At 55.4% G+C, this 18,520-nt stretch overlaps 2 protein-coding genes across 4 annotated transcripts in view; both read left to right on the forward strand.

Moving 5' to 3' along the window:
• LOC140694585 (adenylate cyclase type 1-like) overlaps positions 1-11,038 on the forward strand; it is a 20,967-nt gene extending 9,929 nt beyond the window's left edge. For both annotated transcript variants that reach the window (XM_072957749.1, XM_072957750.1), the window contains exons 7-10: positions 1,734-1,873; positions 6,229-6,354; positions 6,898-7,016; positions 11,022-11,038. In XM_072957749.1, the coding sequence (XP_072813850.1) occupies positions 1,734-1,873; positions 6,229-6,354; positions 6,898-6,964 (333 nt within the window). In that variant the 3' untranslated portion in view covers positions 6,965-7,016; positions 11,022-11,038. The remainder of the gene's footprint in view (positions 1-1,733; positions 1,874-6,228; positions 6,355-6,897; positions 7,017-11,021) is intronic.
• The window catches only part of LOC140694586 (adenylate cyclase type 1-like), a 20,969-nt gene continuing 13,484 nt past the window's right edge, over positions 11,036-18,520 (forward strand). Inside the window, exons 1-6 of one of the 2 annotated variants that reach the window (XM_072957751.1) lie at positions 11,036-11,101; positions 11,588-11,998; positions 12,126-12,233; positions 12,831-12,947; positions 14,996-15,110; positions 17,127-17,251. In XM_072957751.1, coding sequence (XP_072813852.1) covers positions 12,927-12,947; positions 14,996-15,110; positions 17,127-17,251 — 261 coding nt within the window. In that variant the 5' untranslated portion in view covers positions 11,036-11,101; positions 11,588-11,998; positions 12,126-12,233; positions 12,831-12,926. The remainder of the gene's footprint in view (positions 11,102-11,587; positions 11,999-12,125; positions 12,234-12,830; positions 12,948-14,995; positions 15,111-17,126; positions 17,252-18,520) is intronic. The other variant, XM_072957752.1, reaches the window with a different exon arrangement.

Consider the following 18,520-nt stretch of genomic DNA (forward strand, 5'->3'; position numbering starts at 1 on the left):
GGGAGACGTGCTGAGACAGACCAGACCCCTCGTGTGGGGCGCTGACTGTCCAGAGAGGGATTAGACGGCGTGCGTGCCAGAAGCAGGCCGATGGTTAGTGAGTGCGAGGGCCGCGCGGGAAGAAGGCCAGGTTCCAGCCCATCGGGCAGGGGAGAAGAACGGTCCTCTGCCCAGCTCTGCCAGGGACTGACACCCTGGGGACCTGAGACCCTGGGCCCTGGATGGGCCGAGTTGCTGTAACTAAAGATCCCAGAGATGGGAGATGGCATGAGAGGGGGAGGGTGTGGGGGGTTTCAGAGCAGCACCCAGGGGAGGGGAGCGAGGTGGTCTCCTTCAGTGTAAGGCGAGGAGGACCCAAGGAATCGTGTCCTCTTCTGCTTAAATAACCTTGCTAGAAAGAGCTTTCTCCTATTTCATGTTGTTTTGTTTTGTTTTGTTTAACATTTTTTATTGACTTATAATCATTTTACAATGTTGTGTCAAATTCCAGTGTTCAGCACAATTTTTCAGTCATTCATGGACACATACACACTCATTGTCACATTTTTTTCTCTGTGATTTATCATAAGATTTTGTGTATATTTCCCTGTGCTATGCAGTGTAATCTTGTTTATCTGTTCTACAATTTTGAAATCCCAGTCTATCCCTTCCCACCCTCTACCCCCCTGGTAACCACAAGTCTGTATCCTCTGTCCGTGAGTCTATTTCTGTCCTGGATTTATGCTTTGTTTTTATTTGTTTGTTTGTTTTTGTTTTTGTTTTTTAGATTCCACATATGAGCGATCTCATATGGTATTTCTCTTTCTCTTTCTGGCTTACTTCACTTAGAATGACATTCTCTAGGAGCATCCATGTTGCTGCAAATGGCGTTATGTTGTCGGTTTTCATGGCTGAGTAGTATTCCATTGTATAAATATACCACATCTTCTTTATCCAGTCACCTGTTGATGGACATTTAGGCTGTTTCCATGTTTTGGCTATTGTCAATAGTGCTGCTATGAACATTGGGGTGCAGGATTTCATGTTGTTTTTAACTGTGTGAGGCGGGAATTCTTCCAGCTAAACTGTTGTTTAGCTAGATTCCCAATTCTGGGAACCCAAGAATTGGGGGAGTGAAGTCACGTCCCCGCTGTCACTAGGGAGGGGAATGTGCCTACCGCCCTGTCTGCGCTGGTGGCCCCCGCTTTTGGGCCCACGGAGGCCCCAGGAGCCAGGAGCCTGTGCACCCCAGCTGGGCCCTGAGGGCTCTGTGCCGGCCACAGGGATGCGAGCCTGGTGCCGGCCCCTTCCTGCCAGTCCCCGACCCTCGAGGTTGTCCGAGGTTCCTGCCGGTGCCGGGAGCCCTGCGGGGAGCCGGGCCTGCCACTGTGTGTCCACAACTGGAGCTCGATGTCTGCAGGTGTGCCTGGAGCCTGGGGTGACCGTGGAGCTCACACCCTGGGACCAGGTCTGTGTAGGCCCTGTCCAGCCCACCCATCATCCGTGGGGACCACTGTCCTCACCTGTTTGTCTAGGGCCGCTTAGTTCCCTCGGAGTCCCCTGCTCTGTTTGTGGGATCATGTTCTTCTCACAGGGCGACCAGAGTCACCACAGGAGGAGCCAGAGGACCTGGCTTGCAGGCCGAGCCAGGGAGGCCGGGCCTGGGTGATCAGGGTGGGCTGTGCAGGTGGAGGAGGGACCCCTCCATGGGCTCCCCTTTGACCAAGAGTGATGCCCGCATGTCTCTCCTGCAGGTGACTGAGGAAGTTCACCGGCTGCTGCGGCGGGGCACGTACCACTTTGTGTGCCGTGGGAAAGTCGGCGTCCAGGGCAAGGGCGAGGTGCTGACGTACTTCCTGGAAGGCAGGACCGACGGAAGTGGCTCCCAAACCAGGTCTGTGAACTGAGAGTGGAAAATGTAAGGACGTGTGGGAGAGCCAGCCTGCAGACCAGACTGGTCATGGGCCACCCCCCGGTACCCCCTGCTGCAGCCAGCCTCTCAGTCGGAGCCGGGGTGGGGGCTCTGCGCGGCTCGGGGTTCACCCCCTGGCCCCCGGGTCAGCACTTGCCCCCTGGAGCAGCAGGGAAGGAGGCTTAGTGGAGCCCACACGGGCCGCTGGGGGCACAGGGGTGAATGCTCGGGGCTTCAGGGGCCTCGGGCTCCTGCAGGGACCAGCCCTGGCAGCAGAGCAGGGCCAGGGTCCAGGGCAAGGCTGGGGCAGGGGCACCGTCCACGCACGGCTTATGAGTGTGTTGCTTAGCGCTTCATAGTCTAAAGGGACATCCGAGTCTCTTGGTGTCGTGAAACGTCCCTTTCATCGAGACGATTATTACCGAGTAGAGCCTCCTTCAGAGGTGGGACTGTCAGACCCGGGAGATCCTCAGACACCCTCGCTGTTCGCTCTCTTCTTGTCAACCTGTAAACAAGAAACGTCCTCGTCTCCCGGTTAAATACATTAATCCCGGATAGGTAGCTTCCTCTAGGCACTGTGTGGGTCCTCCCCTTCCACGTGGAGACAGACTGCTTTCTGGATCTCTTCTCCCTTCTTTCACGGTTACTCCGCCATCCAGTCTGTGTCCTGTTCCCATCATTTCACTAAATCGGTCCCTGTCAAGTTTGCTGATCGCCTTCCTTTGAACTTTTTCTCAGAATACACTACATAGAATCCAACACTCAACAATCTCTGTCCCATTTCCTGAGGATTCCATCCCTTGCATGTTTTTCTCCAGATGACGCACCATCATCTAACACACATGAGGACTTCGCTTTTTTTGTTGTTGTTTTTTTTTTTGGAAATTACCTGATGACCCCAGTCGACTAGAGCTGCTTGGGGCAGGGATTTTATCAGTTTGTTCACTTCTGGATCCTGAGCCCTTAGAACTGTGCCCAGCACAAGGTAGGGACGCCACAAATATTGGTTGAATTAATGGGACATCACATTGTCCCGGAACTCCGAGAACCTTTTTTCTGGCCACTTCTCTCACCTCCTTCATGTCCCATCCCACCTCTGCCGACCCCTCAAATGTTAGTGTTCTCAAGGCTCCGGCACCCATCCTCTGCTCTTCTCATTCTATTCATTTTACACGGCACGTGGGCATCACTAACACGGAAGTAGTTCGGTCGTCTAACAAATCCTGCCCACTTAGCTGGGCGTTCGGGCCTCAGTATGGATTCTGCAACTAGGTTTCAAGACTCAGTCCTCACGCCTCTGCCACTGGAACCGTGTTTCAGGCCTGCACCAGGGTGATAGCCCAGCGCTCTCCTTCCTCTGAGGGCAGCTTCCTCACCGAATTGTCCTCCTCTTAGGATGACACAGATAAGGAAGCAGAGGTGCTATGCGAAGGTGACCAGGAATATAGACTTGTCACCTCCTCCCTCTCACAAATTCTGCTTCTGAATGCATGTTTTATCTTTCTTCTTGCCCGTCAGATAAAACTATACAGGTTGACAGAGGTTACCTTAATTCTCTCTTGCTATGGCGTTTAGTTTCTAAAGGTATGTGGTGAATTAGGGACATAACGTGTTTCTTGAGAAAATTCTTAATGTATAATTAAGACTGGATCACCTGTCCTTGCCAAAACAGAAGCGACTCCTCTCCCTGCTGGGCTGTTACTTACTTACAGGTCGAATCCCTGTGGCCCCTGGGCCACCTGCACCATCTGCCGTCACCGTAGGCTGTCTGCTTCTCCTCCCTTGCAGGCTTCCGTCCGGGCTGTTCAGTGAGATCTGAACCCAGGACATCTAGATGTGTTATAGACCCATTGCTTCAGGCCCTGCACCCCTCTAGACACAGAAGGCCTGGGCGGTGAGGATCATGGGAAAGTCATCCTGGCTCTTCCCTCTTAATTTGCCGTGTTAATTCAACTTTTACGACCTATTCCTGCAAAATGTGAACCCACATTGTGGATAATGAAGTTAAATGCTCTTACTTTAAACATGTTTCTGTGATCAGTAGAAATACATGTGTATTTCAGGGCAAGATTTTCATCTTCTCTTTAACACCTTGGAGAATAACACAATTTAGTAAATGTTTTATTTAAGAGGTGAATCCAGGGCTTTGTATTAAGTCGTATAGACACTACTGTGAGGAAGGTGATGGACCAGAGGCTAGTTGAGGGGAAAACAGTACAAAGCATGCTCAGTATAGGATGCCATGGCTGCAGCCCGGTTGTACACATAGCGAAAGTTTCATGATGAGACAAAACCTAAACTGTAACCCATGAGGTCGATGGGAGATTATTGGTATTAAAATGTGTGGAGTTACGAGGTTGGATAGAAGAGCCTTGAAATTAGGATTCCAGTGAAGGGATATACTTAAATTGTATTCGTTCACAGAACTAACAAAGCATAATAAAATGTATAGGGAATCACAAAAGACACAGAATTGTCAAAGCATCCCTGAAGAAAAAGAATGGAGCTGGAGGAATAACCTTCCCAGACTTGAGACAGTTCTACAGAGTTACAGTAAGCAAAACGGCATGGTATTGGTACAGAAACAGACGTATGGATCAGTGGAATAGAATGGAGAACCCAGAAATGAACCCGCAATGTTTTCGTCAATTTATCTTTCGAGAAAGGAGGGAAGAACGTACAAGGGAATAGAGACAGTCTCTTCAGCAAATTGTGTTGGGAAGACTGGACAGCTGCATGTAAATCAGTGAAGCTAGAATACTTCCTCACACCATACACAAAAATCAACTCAAAATGGATTAAAGGCTTAAACATAGGACAAGAAACAACAAGGCTCCTAGAAGAAAATACAAGCAAAACTTTGTCTCACATACATCTCGGCAGTGTCCTCCTAGTGCGGTCTACTCAAGCAATAGAAAAAGCAAGAATCCACAAATTGGGACCTAGTTAAACTTACAAGCTTTCGCATAAAATGACAACCTACAGAATGGGAGAAACTATTTGTAAAAGATGAAACCGACAAAGGCTTGATCTCTAGAATATGTAAGCAGCTCCTACAACTTAATAGGAGAAAAAGAAACAACCCAATCCAAAAATGGGCAGAAGACCTAAACAAGCAATTCTCTAACGAAGACGTGTGAATGATCGACACGCACATGAAAAAATGCTCTGTATCAGTAATTATCAGAGAAATACAAGTCAAAACTACAATGAGGTATCTCCTCACACCAGTCAGAGTGGCCATCATTCAAGAGTCCACACAAATGATAAATGCTGGAGAGGCTGTGGAGAAAAGGGAACCCTCCTATAATGTTACACTGCTGGTGGGAATGCAGTTTGGTTCAGACATGGTGGAAAACAGTATGGAGATTCCTCAAAAGACTAGGAATAGACTTACCATATGACCCAGCAATCCCACTCCTGGGTTCTATCCAGAAGGAACCTTAATGCAGAAAGACACCCGCACCCCAGTGTTCACAGCAGCACTACTTACAAGACATGGAAACAACCTAATTGTCCATCGATAAGTGGATAAAGAAGACGTGATGTATTTATATGGTGGAATACTACTCAGCCATGAAAATGACATCATCATACCATTTGCAGCAACATGGATGTCCCTGGAGAAGGTCATTCTAAGTGAAGTAAGCCAGAAACAGAAAGAAAAACACCATGTAGTATTACCACTCATATGTGGAACCTAAAAAAAAAAAAAAAAAAAAGACAAGTGAACTTAAATGTAAAAGAGAAAAAGAGTCACAGACAGAGAATACAAACTTGTGGTTGCCAGGGGGGAGTGGGCTGGGAACGGACAGACTGGGAGTTGGAGACTTGCAGATAACGACAGGCATTTATAGAACAGATAAACAAGTTTCTTCCGTAATATAGCACAGGGAACTGTATTCAAGATCTTGTGAGTTTCCAGAAAAACACACGGAAGCCCCAGACAGCCCCAGACACTGTGGACACTCAGTGGCCATATGCAGGGCTCATAGGGATCCAAGTTTTTCTGGAAAAACCCTTTCCAGGTGAGGCCCAGGAAGAGGGCGGTACCCGGCAGCCAAGTCCGTGCAAGCGTCACGCTTCCTGCACGAGGAGAGCAGCTCTCGGGCGCTCCCAGGGCTAGAGAGACCCTGGGGCGGCGGGGAAGTGAGGGCGGACGCGGGAAGGGCTCCTCTGCTAGAAGAGGACCAGCACGGGCAGCTCCCCAGAGAGCACTGCTGCTTCCCGGGGGCTGGGACCCGGGTGGGGCAGGGGAGGGAGGGAGGGGCCCCGGGCATCCGCTGGGCACACCTCACCTGGCCCAGCCTGCAGGGACTGTGTGTCGTCCGTCCTAGGGGTGAGGCCGTCCTGCTCCTGCTGGGGTTCTGCGTCTGCTTCCTGGTGTCCTGTGCCCTGTGCCTGCTCATCACCTGGCCCGGGTACCTGTGTGCGTGTCTTGCGCCTGCCTGTCACCTGAACAGGTAAGTGCTCGGCCTCTGCCTGCCCTCCTGGCAGGCCAGGTGGAGGCAGTTTGTCCCTCACCTTCCTGGCAGGTGAAAAAAGAGTCGTCCACGGGGTACAAGCCCATTAGGCCCCATCCTGTGCGGGGTGCCGTTTGGAGTTCTGGGAGCGGGCCCCGTAGACACAGGGGTGGGTGTGGATGGAGACTCAGTAAATGAGCACGAGGGGTGACACTGTTCTCTCCGAAACGAGGGTGTGGCCTGTCGTGGGACCGTGCCGTAGACGGGGGCCTCCACGCTCTCGAGGACTCTTCGTTGGCGTAGGAGCCAGGGTAGAGCCCGTGGCCCTGTTCTGCCCGGGGCTCCTGGGAGAGGGCCCTGTCCCCGTCCCGCACACCTGCCGCACGTCCTGAGCCTTCCTGTTCAAACGTCCCATTTCCCCTCTGGATCCTCAGTTGTCACGTCTGACAGACCAAGGGTGATCTGTGTACGACGGTCGAAAGCAGCTGCTTCTCGAGAAGATTGAACCGAGGTTTATTTATTTAAAGTCTTTCTTATTCTCAGGTACCCTCTTGATTTAAGTCGAGAAGAAAACGCCACTGGAATAAACAGCCGCAGTCCAGCTCTCTGACTTCACAGACGGGGCGGCATCGGGCCCGGTCAGCTGCAGTTTCCCGCTTCAGGTAAGACGGCTTTACGCGCCTACTTCCAAGCGAAGGCGTCGCACGTAGACGCTGGCTTCTAAGTCCTGTCACGCTCGTCCCCGGTGCTGGGAACCCGTGTGCCCGGTGGACAAACGGCTCTCCTGGTGGAGGGGGCCCGGGCTGGCCCCTTTCTTTCCCAACGTCCACTGCCCCCCTCCTCGCCCTCCCTCGTCGCCCGAGCACTTTTCTCAGGGTGGGATTCTCGGCACTGCAGCGGGTCCCCCCTCCGGGCTGCCGGGCAGGAGGCAGCTCGGGCTGGGCGCACGGTCCCGAGGGCAGGCGGCTGCGGTTCCCCCGGCCAGCCAGCGCGTGCCTGTTCAGGGGCCGACCCACGTGCTCACACACTGCCCTCCCCAGGCCCTGGCCGTGACAGCAGGGCCCTGAGGTCGCCCCGGGGCTTGCGCAGAGGACTGTGGGGCCAGGCGACAGGAGGGGGCGTGGTCAGCAGGATCCGACTGGGGAGGATGGGGGCCGGCAGGTGGGACAGATCTGTCCAGCAGAGGCCCAGTGTGTACCGAGGGAGGCAGCTGCCAGTGGGCGCGGCCGCGCACGCGGCTGGGTTGGGGTCCATCGCAGTCGTGCATCCCTGAGGAAGCCTAGGCGTCAACAGAGGGCTTTCCTCCGTGACGTAGAAGTGGCCACAGCCAGGGCATCAGGGTTGGTGTGGCAGCTCTGGGACCACCTGGGGCCTTCACCGGCCCAACTGGCTCCATCATCACTAGAGGCTGCCAGCTCCAGGGCCTTCGTGTCTCCGTCCACGAAAGGATGGGTATTGGAGCTGATATTCATCGTGTACTAGGAGCAGGGCCTGGGCCACCACAGGCTCAACTGAACATTGTTGGAACAAGAGGGGAAGCTGGTGAAACCCAGGGGCGGGATCCCTGTCAGTCCTGGAGGCCAGGATGCCGTGACCAGAGGAGGCGCTCTACGGGGCTGGAGAGTCCGTGGTGACGGCTGGAAAGGGGCAGAGCTCACCGGCCAGACGTGTTCCTGCAGTGGTGCTGGCCTTGGGTGGGCACGTGGAGGGGCCGAGGCTGAGCAGGCGGGGGGGGGGGCAGGGGTAAGAGGAACAGTGAGGAGGGAGCCAGAGGGGTGCACACTGGACCAGTCCCTGGGCACCTGCGGGTTCAGATGCGCTTTGCTGTCTGGGGGGGGGGGGTCCAGGCCTCCCTGGTCCCTGGGGAACGTGAGCATGACGTGACTGGGAAGGAGGCTGGGTGTGCCTCGTACAGCGCCCCTGTCACCTTTCCCACGCGGGCCTGGCGCTGATGGTCGTATTTCAGCCTCATTTTTCCATCCACCATCCCAGTAACCCCTTCGTGGTCTTCTGAGCCGAGGCAGAGGGGATCGCTCAGGAGGGTGAGAGTCCTAACGTGGGCTTCCTCGCCTCCCTGTGTTACCAAGTCCCAAGCTCATTCTGCTCGCCACGTGGCAGGCCAGGAAACCGGGGGATGAAGTGTTAGGGCAAAGAAGAGTGACTTTGTCCGGAGAGCCGGCTGACTGAGAAAGATGGCAGAATAGTGTCCTGCAGAACCATCTTCTCCAAGTCAGAATACGGGCGCCTTTTACCCCAAACGGGGGAGGGGGCGTGGTTGGTTGCTGCAAAGTTCTTGGTGCAGGAATTTGCTGTTCTTGCAGCTGTCCGCATGGGTGAGGTCATGGTGCCCCTATAAAGCCTCTAAGAAAGCAGATGTCATGTTCTGTTCTGCAAGGTGTTGCCTTTACATGAATGGGAAAGTGTTAATATCCTTAAAGGTCAGAGCCTTGAGAGTAGGCTCTGCTGTATATTTCAGGCTAAAGGCAACATTGTGCTTCAAACGGTGCAGAAACAGCAAGACTAGGCCTAGGAAACAACACAGGGTTAAAGCGAAAGGATCAGGTCTAGTTTGCAGTCAGATTTGCTCTTTCCTATTACACCTGCTGCCCTCGCAGGGCTGGCTTCAGGGAGGAAGAGCGCCCCCAGCCCCCCCAGCCCCCAAGAGCCGCCTGCAGCGGGTGAGGAAGGCAGGGAGGGGGTTTGCAGCGCTGGTGAGGTCAACTAGACATGGCTGATGGATGGACACTGACTGCAAAGTTAGAAAACCTCTAGGTTTTTCCTCTTTGGGGAGAGAGAGAGGGAGCCTTGGCAGAGGGCAGTGACCCTAAAGACAAACCCAAGAGCTCCTGGCAGCCCCTGCAAGTCCCCGGTCCTGGTCCTCGTGTTACATCATGTCCTACCTCAGCCCCAGTGGCTCCCACGGTGTATCTGTGTGGGACTGAGTTCATTTATTTAGCATAATCATGGCAGTATTTTTTAAACATGAAATTGCAGCTTACTAGGGTCTGTGTAATCTTTTTTGTTAATTTGTTTATTTTTTCCTTTATTTATTTGTGTGTGTGTGTGTGTGTGTGTGTGTGTGTGTGTGTGTGTGTGTGCGCTGTTAACAAAGGGGATGGAATAGGAATGAATGAAAATGTCACTCTATTGACCGTCATCAGGGTTCCCTGGAAGCCTGTTTCAGTTGTGTGTGTCTGTGTGAGTGTGGCTTATAACATGGTTCTTAATTTGTCGCCTGGTTGGAAGCCTTTGAGTGCCCCTCCCCGCCCCCTCCCCTCCCATGGGAGCAGCAGCGGGCAGTCAAGGGAGCCAGGCCATGCCTCCTCCTGGCCCCTAACTCACAGGGCAGGAGCCCTGAGAATAAGCCAGGAGCACAGCCGGCTGAGCGGAGGATGTGGTTGTGTAGCTGTCGCGTTCGCCTCGACTGAACTCCACAGCCACAGGGCTCGGGCACGTCGGGGAGGTTCGTCACTCAGCGGCCACCCTGCTTCCCACCGACCATTTGGAGCAGCTGCGGTTTTCCTGGTTCGTGTCCCGGTCACGGCACCCTCCACGGCTTCTTTCCCTGCAGAGCACAGGCTCTCACTCCAGATTTGCCCTGCGTCCCCCTGCCTCGTGGGGTCCTTCGTGAAATTCAGCTCCGGCTGTGAACTGCCCTCCAGACGTGGGGTCCGGGACGCCCAGCCTGGCCACGGCTGCAGAGTCGCTTTCTGAGACAGTGACAGGAGCTTTGAGGACGTTCCAACAGCTGACACCCCAGAGGGCCGCCTTTGACTGACTGTGTGTCCTGTTCTAGGGGCGTTTTCTGTTGTTTGCATCCGACCGGCCGTCTTTCTTTGGTGTTATGACAAATTAGCCGTCGTGCCGCTGTTTGCTCTGTGTGTGTGTGTGTACCTGTGTCAGCGTGGGGCGTGAGCTGAACAGCCCGCTGCGTCCTGGTCTGCAGAGTGCGTGCGGTTGGCTGGTGGTGTCTGGGCCCCGGTTCCTCGGCTGTAGAGCGGGGACCGTAATGGCCCCGACCTCACAGGGTGGGAGGGTTAGAGGGATACGCGAGTACGCGGCCCAGGGCACCCTCGCTGGTCCGCGCTTCCTCTGTGGTCCCGTGGTCTCAAGTTTTGTTTTCGTTCTAATTTCAGAAGTGTGATTCTAAAACCTTCTGACTTTATCCATGAAATCATTTGTTGAGTATTGTAGAAATGCATTTAAAGAAGCTGAAAATGAAATTTCTAGTAACTTTACAAACATCGTGTAAAGCCTGTGTGAAGAAAGGGACGAAACATAGAGCATAAAAAAGAAGAAACAAGTAAAGGAAATTTTTTACCATTGCTGAGACAGAAGGGCGCAATATTCTGAAAACGTCAAGTTAATCTATTCAGTGAATTTCGGTGCCAGTCAACGTCATAGGGCAGGGCAGATGGCGGGAAGTGTTGCTGTTTTAATTTAGAGATGTCAGTTTTCAGTTTTTTAATTTTGGCAGTTTTTTCACCTGGGAGATGAATGATATGAAAAGAGCCAGGAAATGTGTGTGGAGGATGAATTATGGGTGAGACTCTAGCCGCATTCAGATGGTTCTGGCCGTTCTAGAGTGTGAATCACCTACTGTGGCCACAAATGACTGTAAAAGAGACTTGGTTTTCAATAGTGCTTTATTGCTCGGTGTTTTCCAGAGTGCTCGATGATCCCGATCGGCGCCATCTCGTGTATCTTCACAGTGGTCTGTATCTACTCCGTGGCCCCAGGATATGTGGTGAGCGTGTCTGCAGGGGCTGGGCGTGGCAAGGGCCGTGAGGGACAGGGATGAGGGGCAGCCGCCGGGAGCCGCACTGGAGGGCCCGCCCCTAGGATGGGGAGGGAAACAAGGGGGGTCAGAAGTGGGCCTGGGGTGTCCCAGGAAGCCAGGGTGAGGGGGACATCGGCCAGTGGAGGAGGTGTGATCGGCCCTTTGTGGCGTGCCAAGGACAGAAGCTGGGGCAGTGAAACAGGAAGGAGGGGGTGGGGGGGGGAACAGGATGGAGCTGAGGGGTTTAGGAGGACGGTAGGGGTCTCGTGTCCTCCAGCCCAGGTCCTGGGGCTCCGCTTCTGGTAGTGAGGAGCCTCGAAGGGCCAGGACTGGGCAGGAGTACCCAAGGCCTGGCCGGTGGCACTGGGGGAGTGGGTGGGGCAGGGGGCCAGAGAATGCCGGGGAGGAGGGGGTGCTGTGTGCTCTGAGTGGGGCCCCTCCATCCCCCTCCAGGTGGGCTGCCTGCTCTGGGCCGGGAGCTCCAGCCCCAACGGGTCCCTGGCGGTCCTGTCGTCTGAGGGCCGGGCCCTAGTGCTGCCCGCCCTGCCCGCCCTGCCCTGCAAGCTGTGCCCCATACCCTGCTCTGAGGCCTCATGGGCGCCCTCCTGCTGGCCATATCCCTGCGGGTCTCCTCTTTGCCCCAAATGATCCCCGCTTGTGGCGTCACCACGTCCTGGACCTCAGCGGGTACGCGAGGACCGTGGGGCAGGTACGCTGCTGCTGCCGGGCATCCCACGGGCAGGCGTCGCAGATACCCATCCGTGATGCCCTGTGCTGTGGTCTGCTGACTAGAAGCTCGTTCGTGCCAGGGCTTCTCCCCTCGTCCACTTGGGTGCCAGTTCCAGCAGGTCCTTGGGTTTCTCGGTGAGATGTGGCTCTCAGCCCGGGTCAGTCCCAGGCGCCTCTGGGGGTGTCGCACCTGTGGGGCCCTCGGTGGATGGGTCTTGTGTTCTTGGCACTGAATGGGGTTCTCCTCCTTCTCTTCCCCAAGGGGCAGCTTGGAGCCGATCCTGGCCATCCTGCTGTTCTCACGTGCGCTGGCCCTGACGCCTGGCACGTGGACGTCAAGCTGCGGCCGGACTACGTCTGGGCTGCGCAGGCAAGAGGAGCCCCTCTGCTTCCACGGGGGTCGGCAAGGGAGTCCCTTGGGAAGGGTGTCACGTGGGGGCTTCCGGCTAGACGCCAGCAGCCAGCCGTGTGGGTGGTGTTAGGCATAGGGACCCCTGCGGGGGGGCCTCGCAGTGGGGGAGAGGGACGAGGCTGCACCCCAAGTACAGCAAGGGCAGGTGGGCTTGTACAGCCGAGGGGCAGGGTGGGGGCAGTGGCTGTAAAGTGATGAAGAGTAGAGATCAGGGGGCAGGGGTTTCTGATTGAGCTGATGTAACAGGATTCATGCTGAGGACAGGCCTGGGTGATCGGACGTCACCTGGGGAGGGTGGGAGGTGAGGAACCCGATCAGATGTCCGGGGTGATCGGATGTCAGGGATGGGGTGTCTGGGTGAGCTGGCTCAGCGGGGTTCTTGCTAAAACTGGACAATGCGGAAATGAAGAGGGACGCCGCAAAGTCAGGGCCCAGTTGGGAAGACAGTTCAGAGTCTGGTCCAGGAGAGGATCTTGTCAGGTGGCGGGTTGTCGAGCGAGTGAAGGATGCTGGAAGGGTGGGCGAGTGACCAACGGAGCATCCTGTCATCCCCAGGCAGAGGAGGAGCGGGACGACACGGAGAGGGTGAAGCCGGACAACAGGAGGGTCCTCTTCAACCTCCTGCCGGCCCACGTCGCCCTGCACTGCCTCATGGCCAACCCCCGGAACGCGGTGAGTGTGCGGCCTGCGTGGCAGTGCTTCCCGGGCCCTGAGACCCAGCAGGGTGCTCCTCCAAGCCGAGCTGCTCTGGGAGGGGCTGCAGGGCTGCAGCTGGAGGTCCAGTCCAGAGGGACCCTCCCCTCTGCCTCATACCGCACGGGGTAGCCTTTTCCAAGCCCTCAGCTGCACCAAGGAGGGGAGGCCCCTCTGCCCACCCCCAGGCGCAGGGCAGAGGCCGGGCCATCAGAGGCTCCTGGGATGTGGGGTTGACAGGTGCCCAGAACCACCGTGTCCTCCCCTTTGATCCTGGAAGAGAGCATAACGTTCACCATCCCCACAAGGCGGGAGATGGGGCTTCAGGAAACCACACTCAAGGGGGAAAGCGCTGTTTCAAGACCTTCACGGTCTGGGTGGTGTCCCGTCCTGGCTGAGTTTGTGTGGGCGGCCTGGCCTGGCCCTGCCCGCCTGGCCGCAGGGCTGGTGGTTCATCCTCTTCTCCATGTTCAGTGCAGTCTGGGGCCACGACCTAGAGGTGAAGCTCGAAAACCACCCCAGCAGCACAGCGCAGGGCTTGGAAAAGCCGTCTCAAAAATAAGAGAGTCTCAGGTTGGGTTTCTAGGTCCTAAAGGCACAAACACCAAGGCTCAGCTTGCCCAGCTGTGGCCTGAAGTAGCTTCCAGGCTCATCTTTCAACCTGCTGGGCCTGGGGGTGTCCAGAGAGGTTTGTCTTGCCAGAGCAGCATGTCCCTCCCTGGTGCCACCCCCCAACAGGGGGCTCTGCTCTCACCTGGGAGCTGAACGACCTCGCGTCGTCCTAGATGCTCCAGGCCCCCTCCTTGTGTGTCTATTGTTAAATAAATTGAATCAATAATTAATAACCTTCCAAAACAGAAAGTGCTGGGTGTAGCTGGGTTCACGGGTGAATTCTGTCAGACGTTTCATAAAGAAGTCATACCAGTTCCCTGTAATCTCCTCCAGGATATAGAAGTAGAAGCAATGCTTCCCACCGCATTCTGTGAGTCCAGCATTACCACATTAGCGCATTGCCACAATAGCAAACCAGATTAAGAAATTACAAGAAAGGAAAATTACGGGCCAGTATTCCTTTTGAATATAGATGCATAAATTCTCACCAAATATTAATTAGACAATTGAATTCAGCAAGGTATGAGAAGAACTAAGCGCCACAAATGAGTGTTGAATTTATTCCAGATACGCAAGGCTGGCTCAGCATTTCAAAATTAATTAAGAAAACTCACCATATCAACAGGATAAAAAAAGAGAAATCACATGATCATATCAATTGATGCAAACCATTTATTTGACAGCATATAACACCCATTCCTGATTTAAAGAAAACTTCCTCAGCAAACTACGAATAGAAGGGAACTTCCTCAACTTGATAAAGAGTATCTACCAAATCCCCCTGTAGCGTGCCCGCAGACACGATGCGGAGGAACTGATGCCTTCCCCCGAGATAGGAGCGCGACAAGGAGGCCCCTCTCCTCTCACCGCTCCTGTTTGCCAGTCACACTGGAAGACCTGGCTAGAGCAGTGAGACAGGAAAAGGAAATAAAGGTGTATAGACAGAGAAGGATGAGATAAAACTGTCCTTGTCCTTAGGTAGTACGATTATTTATATAGAAAAAACGATTTTTTAAAATACACCAGCAGTGAACAAGTGAAATCTGAAAATACAATACCCTTTGTGTTAGCACACACCCCCACACTTAAATACCGGGTACAGGTTTTCAAGATACAGGTAGTATCTCTATGAGGAAAGCGAGAAAGCTCTGATGAGAGAAGTCAAAGAAGGTCTAGCTAAGTGGAAATACAGTCCGCGTTTCTGCCTAGAAGGACATCATCAAGACGTCAGTTATTCCCTGCTTGACCTGTAGATTGAACTCAAGCAGCCCGGCTGCTGCATTGTTGATGTGGAGATCAAATCGCGAGCTCACCAGGGGTGCCGCTTGGCCCCCTGCAGGTCACTGGCTGAGCGTCCCTGCTGCCTCTGCCCTCGCGCCCCTCAACTGTAATAACCCGCGTGTGCTCACATCCAGGTCAGGCCGTGCGTCTCCTCCCGCCTCGGCGCGTTGGCAGCCTTCCCCGTGGAGGCGCTCGGCGTCCCGGACGAGATCGACTACCGGTCCTGCGACGACTTCGTGCTCCGTGCAGGTACGTGGCCGCAGGCCGTCCCGTCACTCGGGCCAGCGCACCCTTCCCGCACCCGGCCCGGGAGCTGGTGGCCACGGCCCTCTGCCTAGGAGGCCGTTCCAGGCTCCCTTGTCTCAGGGAGGCGGGTGGAGCCACCCAGAGGAGTGCGTGGGACACAGGGACAGCCGGGTGAGCCTCAGAGCTGGGTATCGGTGACTTAGGACCGAAAGAGTGATTGTCCAGCTCACAAGGCACGTGAGAAATCTTGATTGTCTCAGAGGCTTTCACGTGCACGTCTGAGTCCACACGCGGCTGGAGGAGGGCGCCCCGTTTCCCTGCGCAGAGCCCGGCTGTGCAGACTCAAGCCGGGCCCTTGGTCCTCCTGGGGTCCCTTCCCCTCACCTGGGAGTGAGGTGGGGGACCATCGGGGGTCTAAGCTCCTTTCTAGCTTTTATAAAACTGTTAGATTATTTTTTAACTCTTATATTCCGCCCCCTCCTTTTTTTTTTGGCAAGAAGATAGTTTCCCACAAAAATTCTTACTAGTCAAGGATGTAGTTAAACTGGAGATTTATGATTTTTTAAAAACATTGTGTCTTAGCTGTTACAGGTGTTTCGATTTAATTTCGAGTGGGGGAGGTAATTAGGTTGATTTATTTACTTTTTTAATGGGAGCACTGAGGACCGAAGCCAGGGCCTCCTGCGTGCTAAGCACGTGCTCTACCACTGAGCTATTATGTACCCTCCTCCCTGCAGATTTATGGTCTCTTTCTTGTTCTCCTTTCTCTCTCTCTCTCTCCTTTTCCTGCTAGTCCGTGATAGAGTTAGTTAAACTGGACATGTCTGGCCGTTTTGCAGTTGAAACGTCTAGTGGCCTTAAGAGCAGGAGCGAGAGCTGGGTTTGAGTGTGAGGGGGCAGCAGGTGTCCCTCCGAGTGGGCGGGGTTCTGACGCGCTTAAGCAGAAGCGCTGACTTAGAGCTGGTGCCTGGCCTGAGGGATGGGCTGGAGGTGGGGGCAGGCCGCCCTCTGTGCCTCACCCCCCCCCCCTCAGTGGTCAGTTCTCCGGGGCTGCGGGCTCGGATTAACAGATGTACTGACGTGAGAGGGGACAGATCCAAGGGCCCGTCATGGAAATTCTATTTCTTACCCTGTTACTGAGAATCTGCTGGCTGATTGGCCCTCTCTGTGCCCGGACGGCTGGTCCCACGAGGCTGGATCCTGGCTCCGACTCGTTCACGTGGGCTGACGCTTCCGGGGTGGTAGAGGGGGGCTCTCTGCGTCGCCCCAGCCGTCTGTGAAGTGGGCCCTTTGGGGACTCTTCCCCGAGGTCCCACATCTGCCTGGCCCAAGGCCGAGCTCTCCCAACTCACCGTCCAGCTCTGCCCGCTTCCCCCACCTTCTCCCGCAGACGCCAGCACCCCCTGCCCAGGCTTCGGGGGATTGACCGGGCGAGTGTCTGAAATGTTATTAAGACACTTGGCTGAGCTCAGAAAAATTGACACGTGAGGACAGAATCAGTAGATGCGACCTGGTGTCGGCGCAGACACAGCTGGGGCACCCGGGCCTGTGTCGCTCCCCAGGCCGTTAGGACCCCGAATCGCAGAAAGAGAAGGGGGGCTCCGCTCTCCTTCAGAGCATCTTGAAATACTTCATTCCGGGCCCCAGTCCCGAAGGAGCTGAGGGATCCCACCCAGGGAAGCAGTCAGGAGCTGCTGTCCTTTCTGGAAGGAGGAGCTGGGGTGGGGGTGGGGGGACACACACTGTGGCTCTACAGACCGAAAGGTCAGCCTTCTTAGCGGTGAGACTCGGTCTGAGGATGCTGTTCCAGGAAATGGGACTTTTTCTCGGGATCAGGACTGCTTCCTGGGGGTGTGGGGTGCAAGCAGGGGCTGGGAGCAGCCGCTCAGCCATGCTGTGGGGTCCCTGCTTCAGGGAGGGGGGTTGCACTTGGTGGCCCCAGGAATCCATGACCCCACAAGGGCCAGCTCCTCCCCTCCAGAGCCTCCCCACTAACACCACACCGGGGCTGTTTTCCAGGCATCAACATGGGCCCCGCGGTGGCCGGAGTGACTGGGGCTTGCAGGCTGCAGTACGACATTCTGGGGAAACACAGTCAACGTGGCCAGTGGATGGACGGCAACGGGGTCCCGGGCAGGATCCAGGTCAGTGCATTCAGAATCCCCAAGGTGCAGGTGCCCATCCTGCAGGCAGGAGACGGAGGCAGGAGAGGCAAGGGTGAGGCAGGGGCCGGCCACCTAGCCCTGCAGCCTGCATCCTCCCTTCCTCGTCTGCCTCTTCTGGGTGGGGACGCGAAGCTGCAGGCAGGCACGCTGATGGGGGCTCGATGTGTCTGCGGCCTTGGGGGTTGGCCCCGACGTGGCCATGGGGAGAGTCGGGGTGATGAGTGACTGGGATGTTTGGGGGCAGTGCGTGACGACTCCTTAGAAGGGAAGGGGCTGCCTCGCCGTTCGAAGGGCAGAGTGCTGTGTGGCCACCTGACTTGGGAAGCAGCAGGTGACCCTGGGCAGGGAGCCATCTGAAGGTGTCGAGGACAGTGGCGCCTGCTCTTTACGGGTAGGAGGGAGTGTGGACCCACTCTCCTAATTTCCTTTAGAACAAATGAGCAAGTGTGAGTCAGCTGAGGCTTGGACACTGCAGGCCTCTGGGAGCCTCAGAGGGAGGGAGCCTGTCCCCTGTGTGTGGCTGTGGCTGTCCTCTGGGGACCCCGGGGGGCAGGGCAGAGAGCGTGGCACTTGGCGAGCAGGGCTGCTGCCTTCCCGCTGCGGCCTGGCCTCAGGGCGGCGTCAGAGGACTGCGCCCAGTGGCTGTCACCAGTTAGCACTGGGCTTTTGCTGTATCAGAGTCACACTGGGTCCTCTGCAGGCCCTGTGAGATGTGCATTCATCCCAGGTTTTGACAAAGACACTGGGGTGCAGCCCCCTGCAGGATGTGGTTCCAACGAGAAGGTTGTAAGCGTGGGGCTCTCCCACCTCGTGCCTGTTCGGTTCCGGTGGCCCCAGCTGGCATTTTGGGGCACTAGCTGTCGGTCAGGTGCCTTGGTGGGTCCTTCGGATTCATCAGCTTAAAAGGCAAACGGGTCAAAATCCTCACGGCGCTCTCCTGCTCTCAGAACATAGGTGAGATCTCTGTACCTCTGCGTTCTTTTCCTTAAGCTTCTCTTAAGGTGGTGAAACACACATAATGTAAAATTGACCGTCTTAGCCATTTTTAAGTGCCCAGCTCAGTGGTGTCAAGAGCACGCACGTTGTCCTAATGCCGTCGATCCCAGGACACTGTGTTCCTTCCCTAACAGGATCTTTCACCCCTGTTCCTCACAGCCTTCCCTAAGAGCTGGTCATGTCCCAGGGCAGACCTGGTGGGAAGCCCACCCACTCTCCAGCCCGGCCACGTCCAGAGCCGACATCACATGT

Source organism: Vicugna pacos, unplaced genomic scaffold (assembly GCF_048564905.1).
Source record: "Vicugna pacos unplaced genomic scaffold, VicPac4 scaffold_56, whole genome shotgun sequence".
Classification (NCBI taxonomy): domain Eukaryota; kingdom Metazoa; phylum Chordata; class Mammalia; order Artiodactyla; family Camelidae; genus Vicugna; species Vicugna pacos.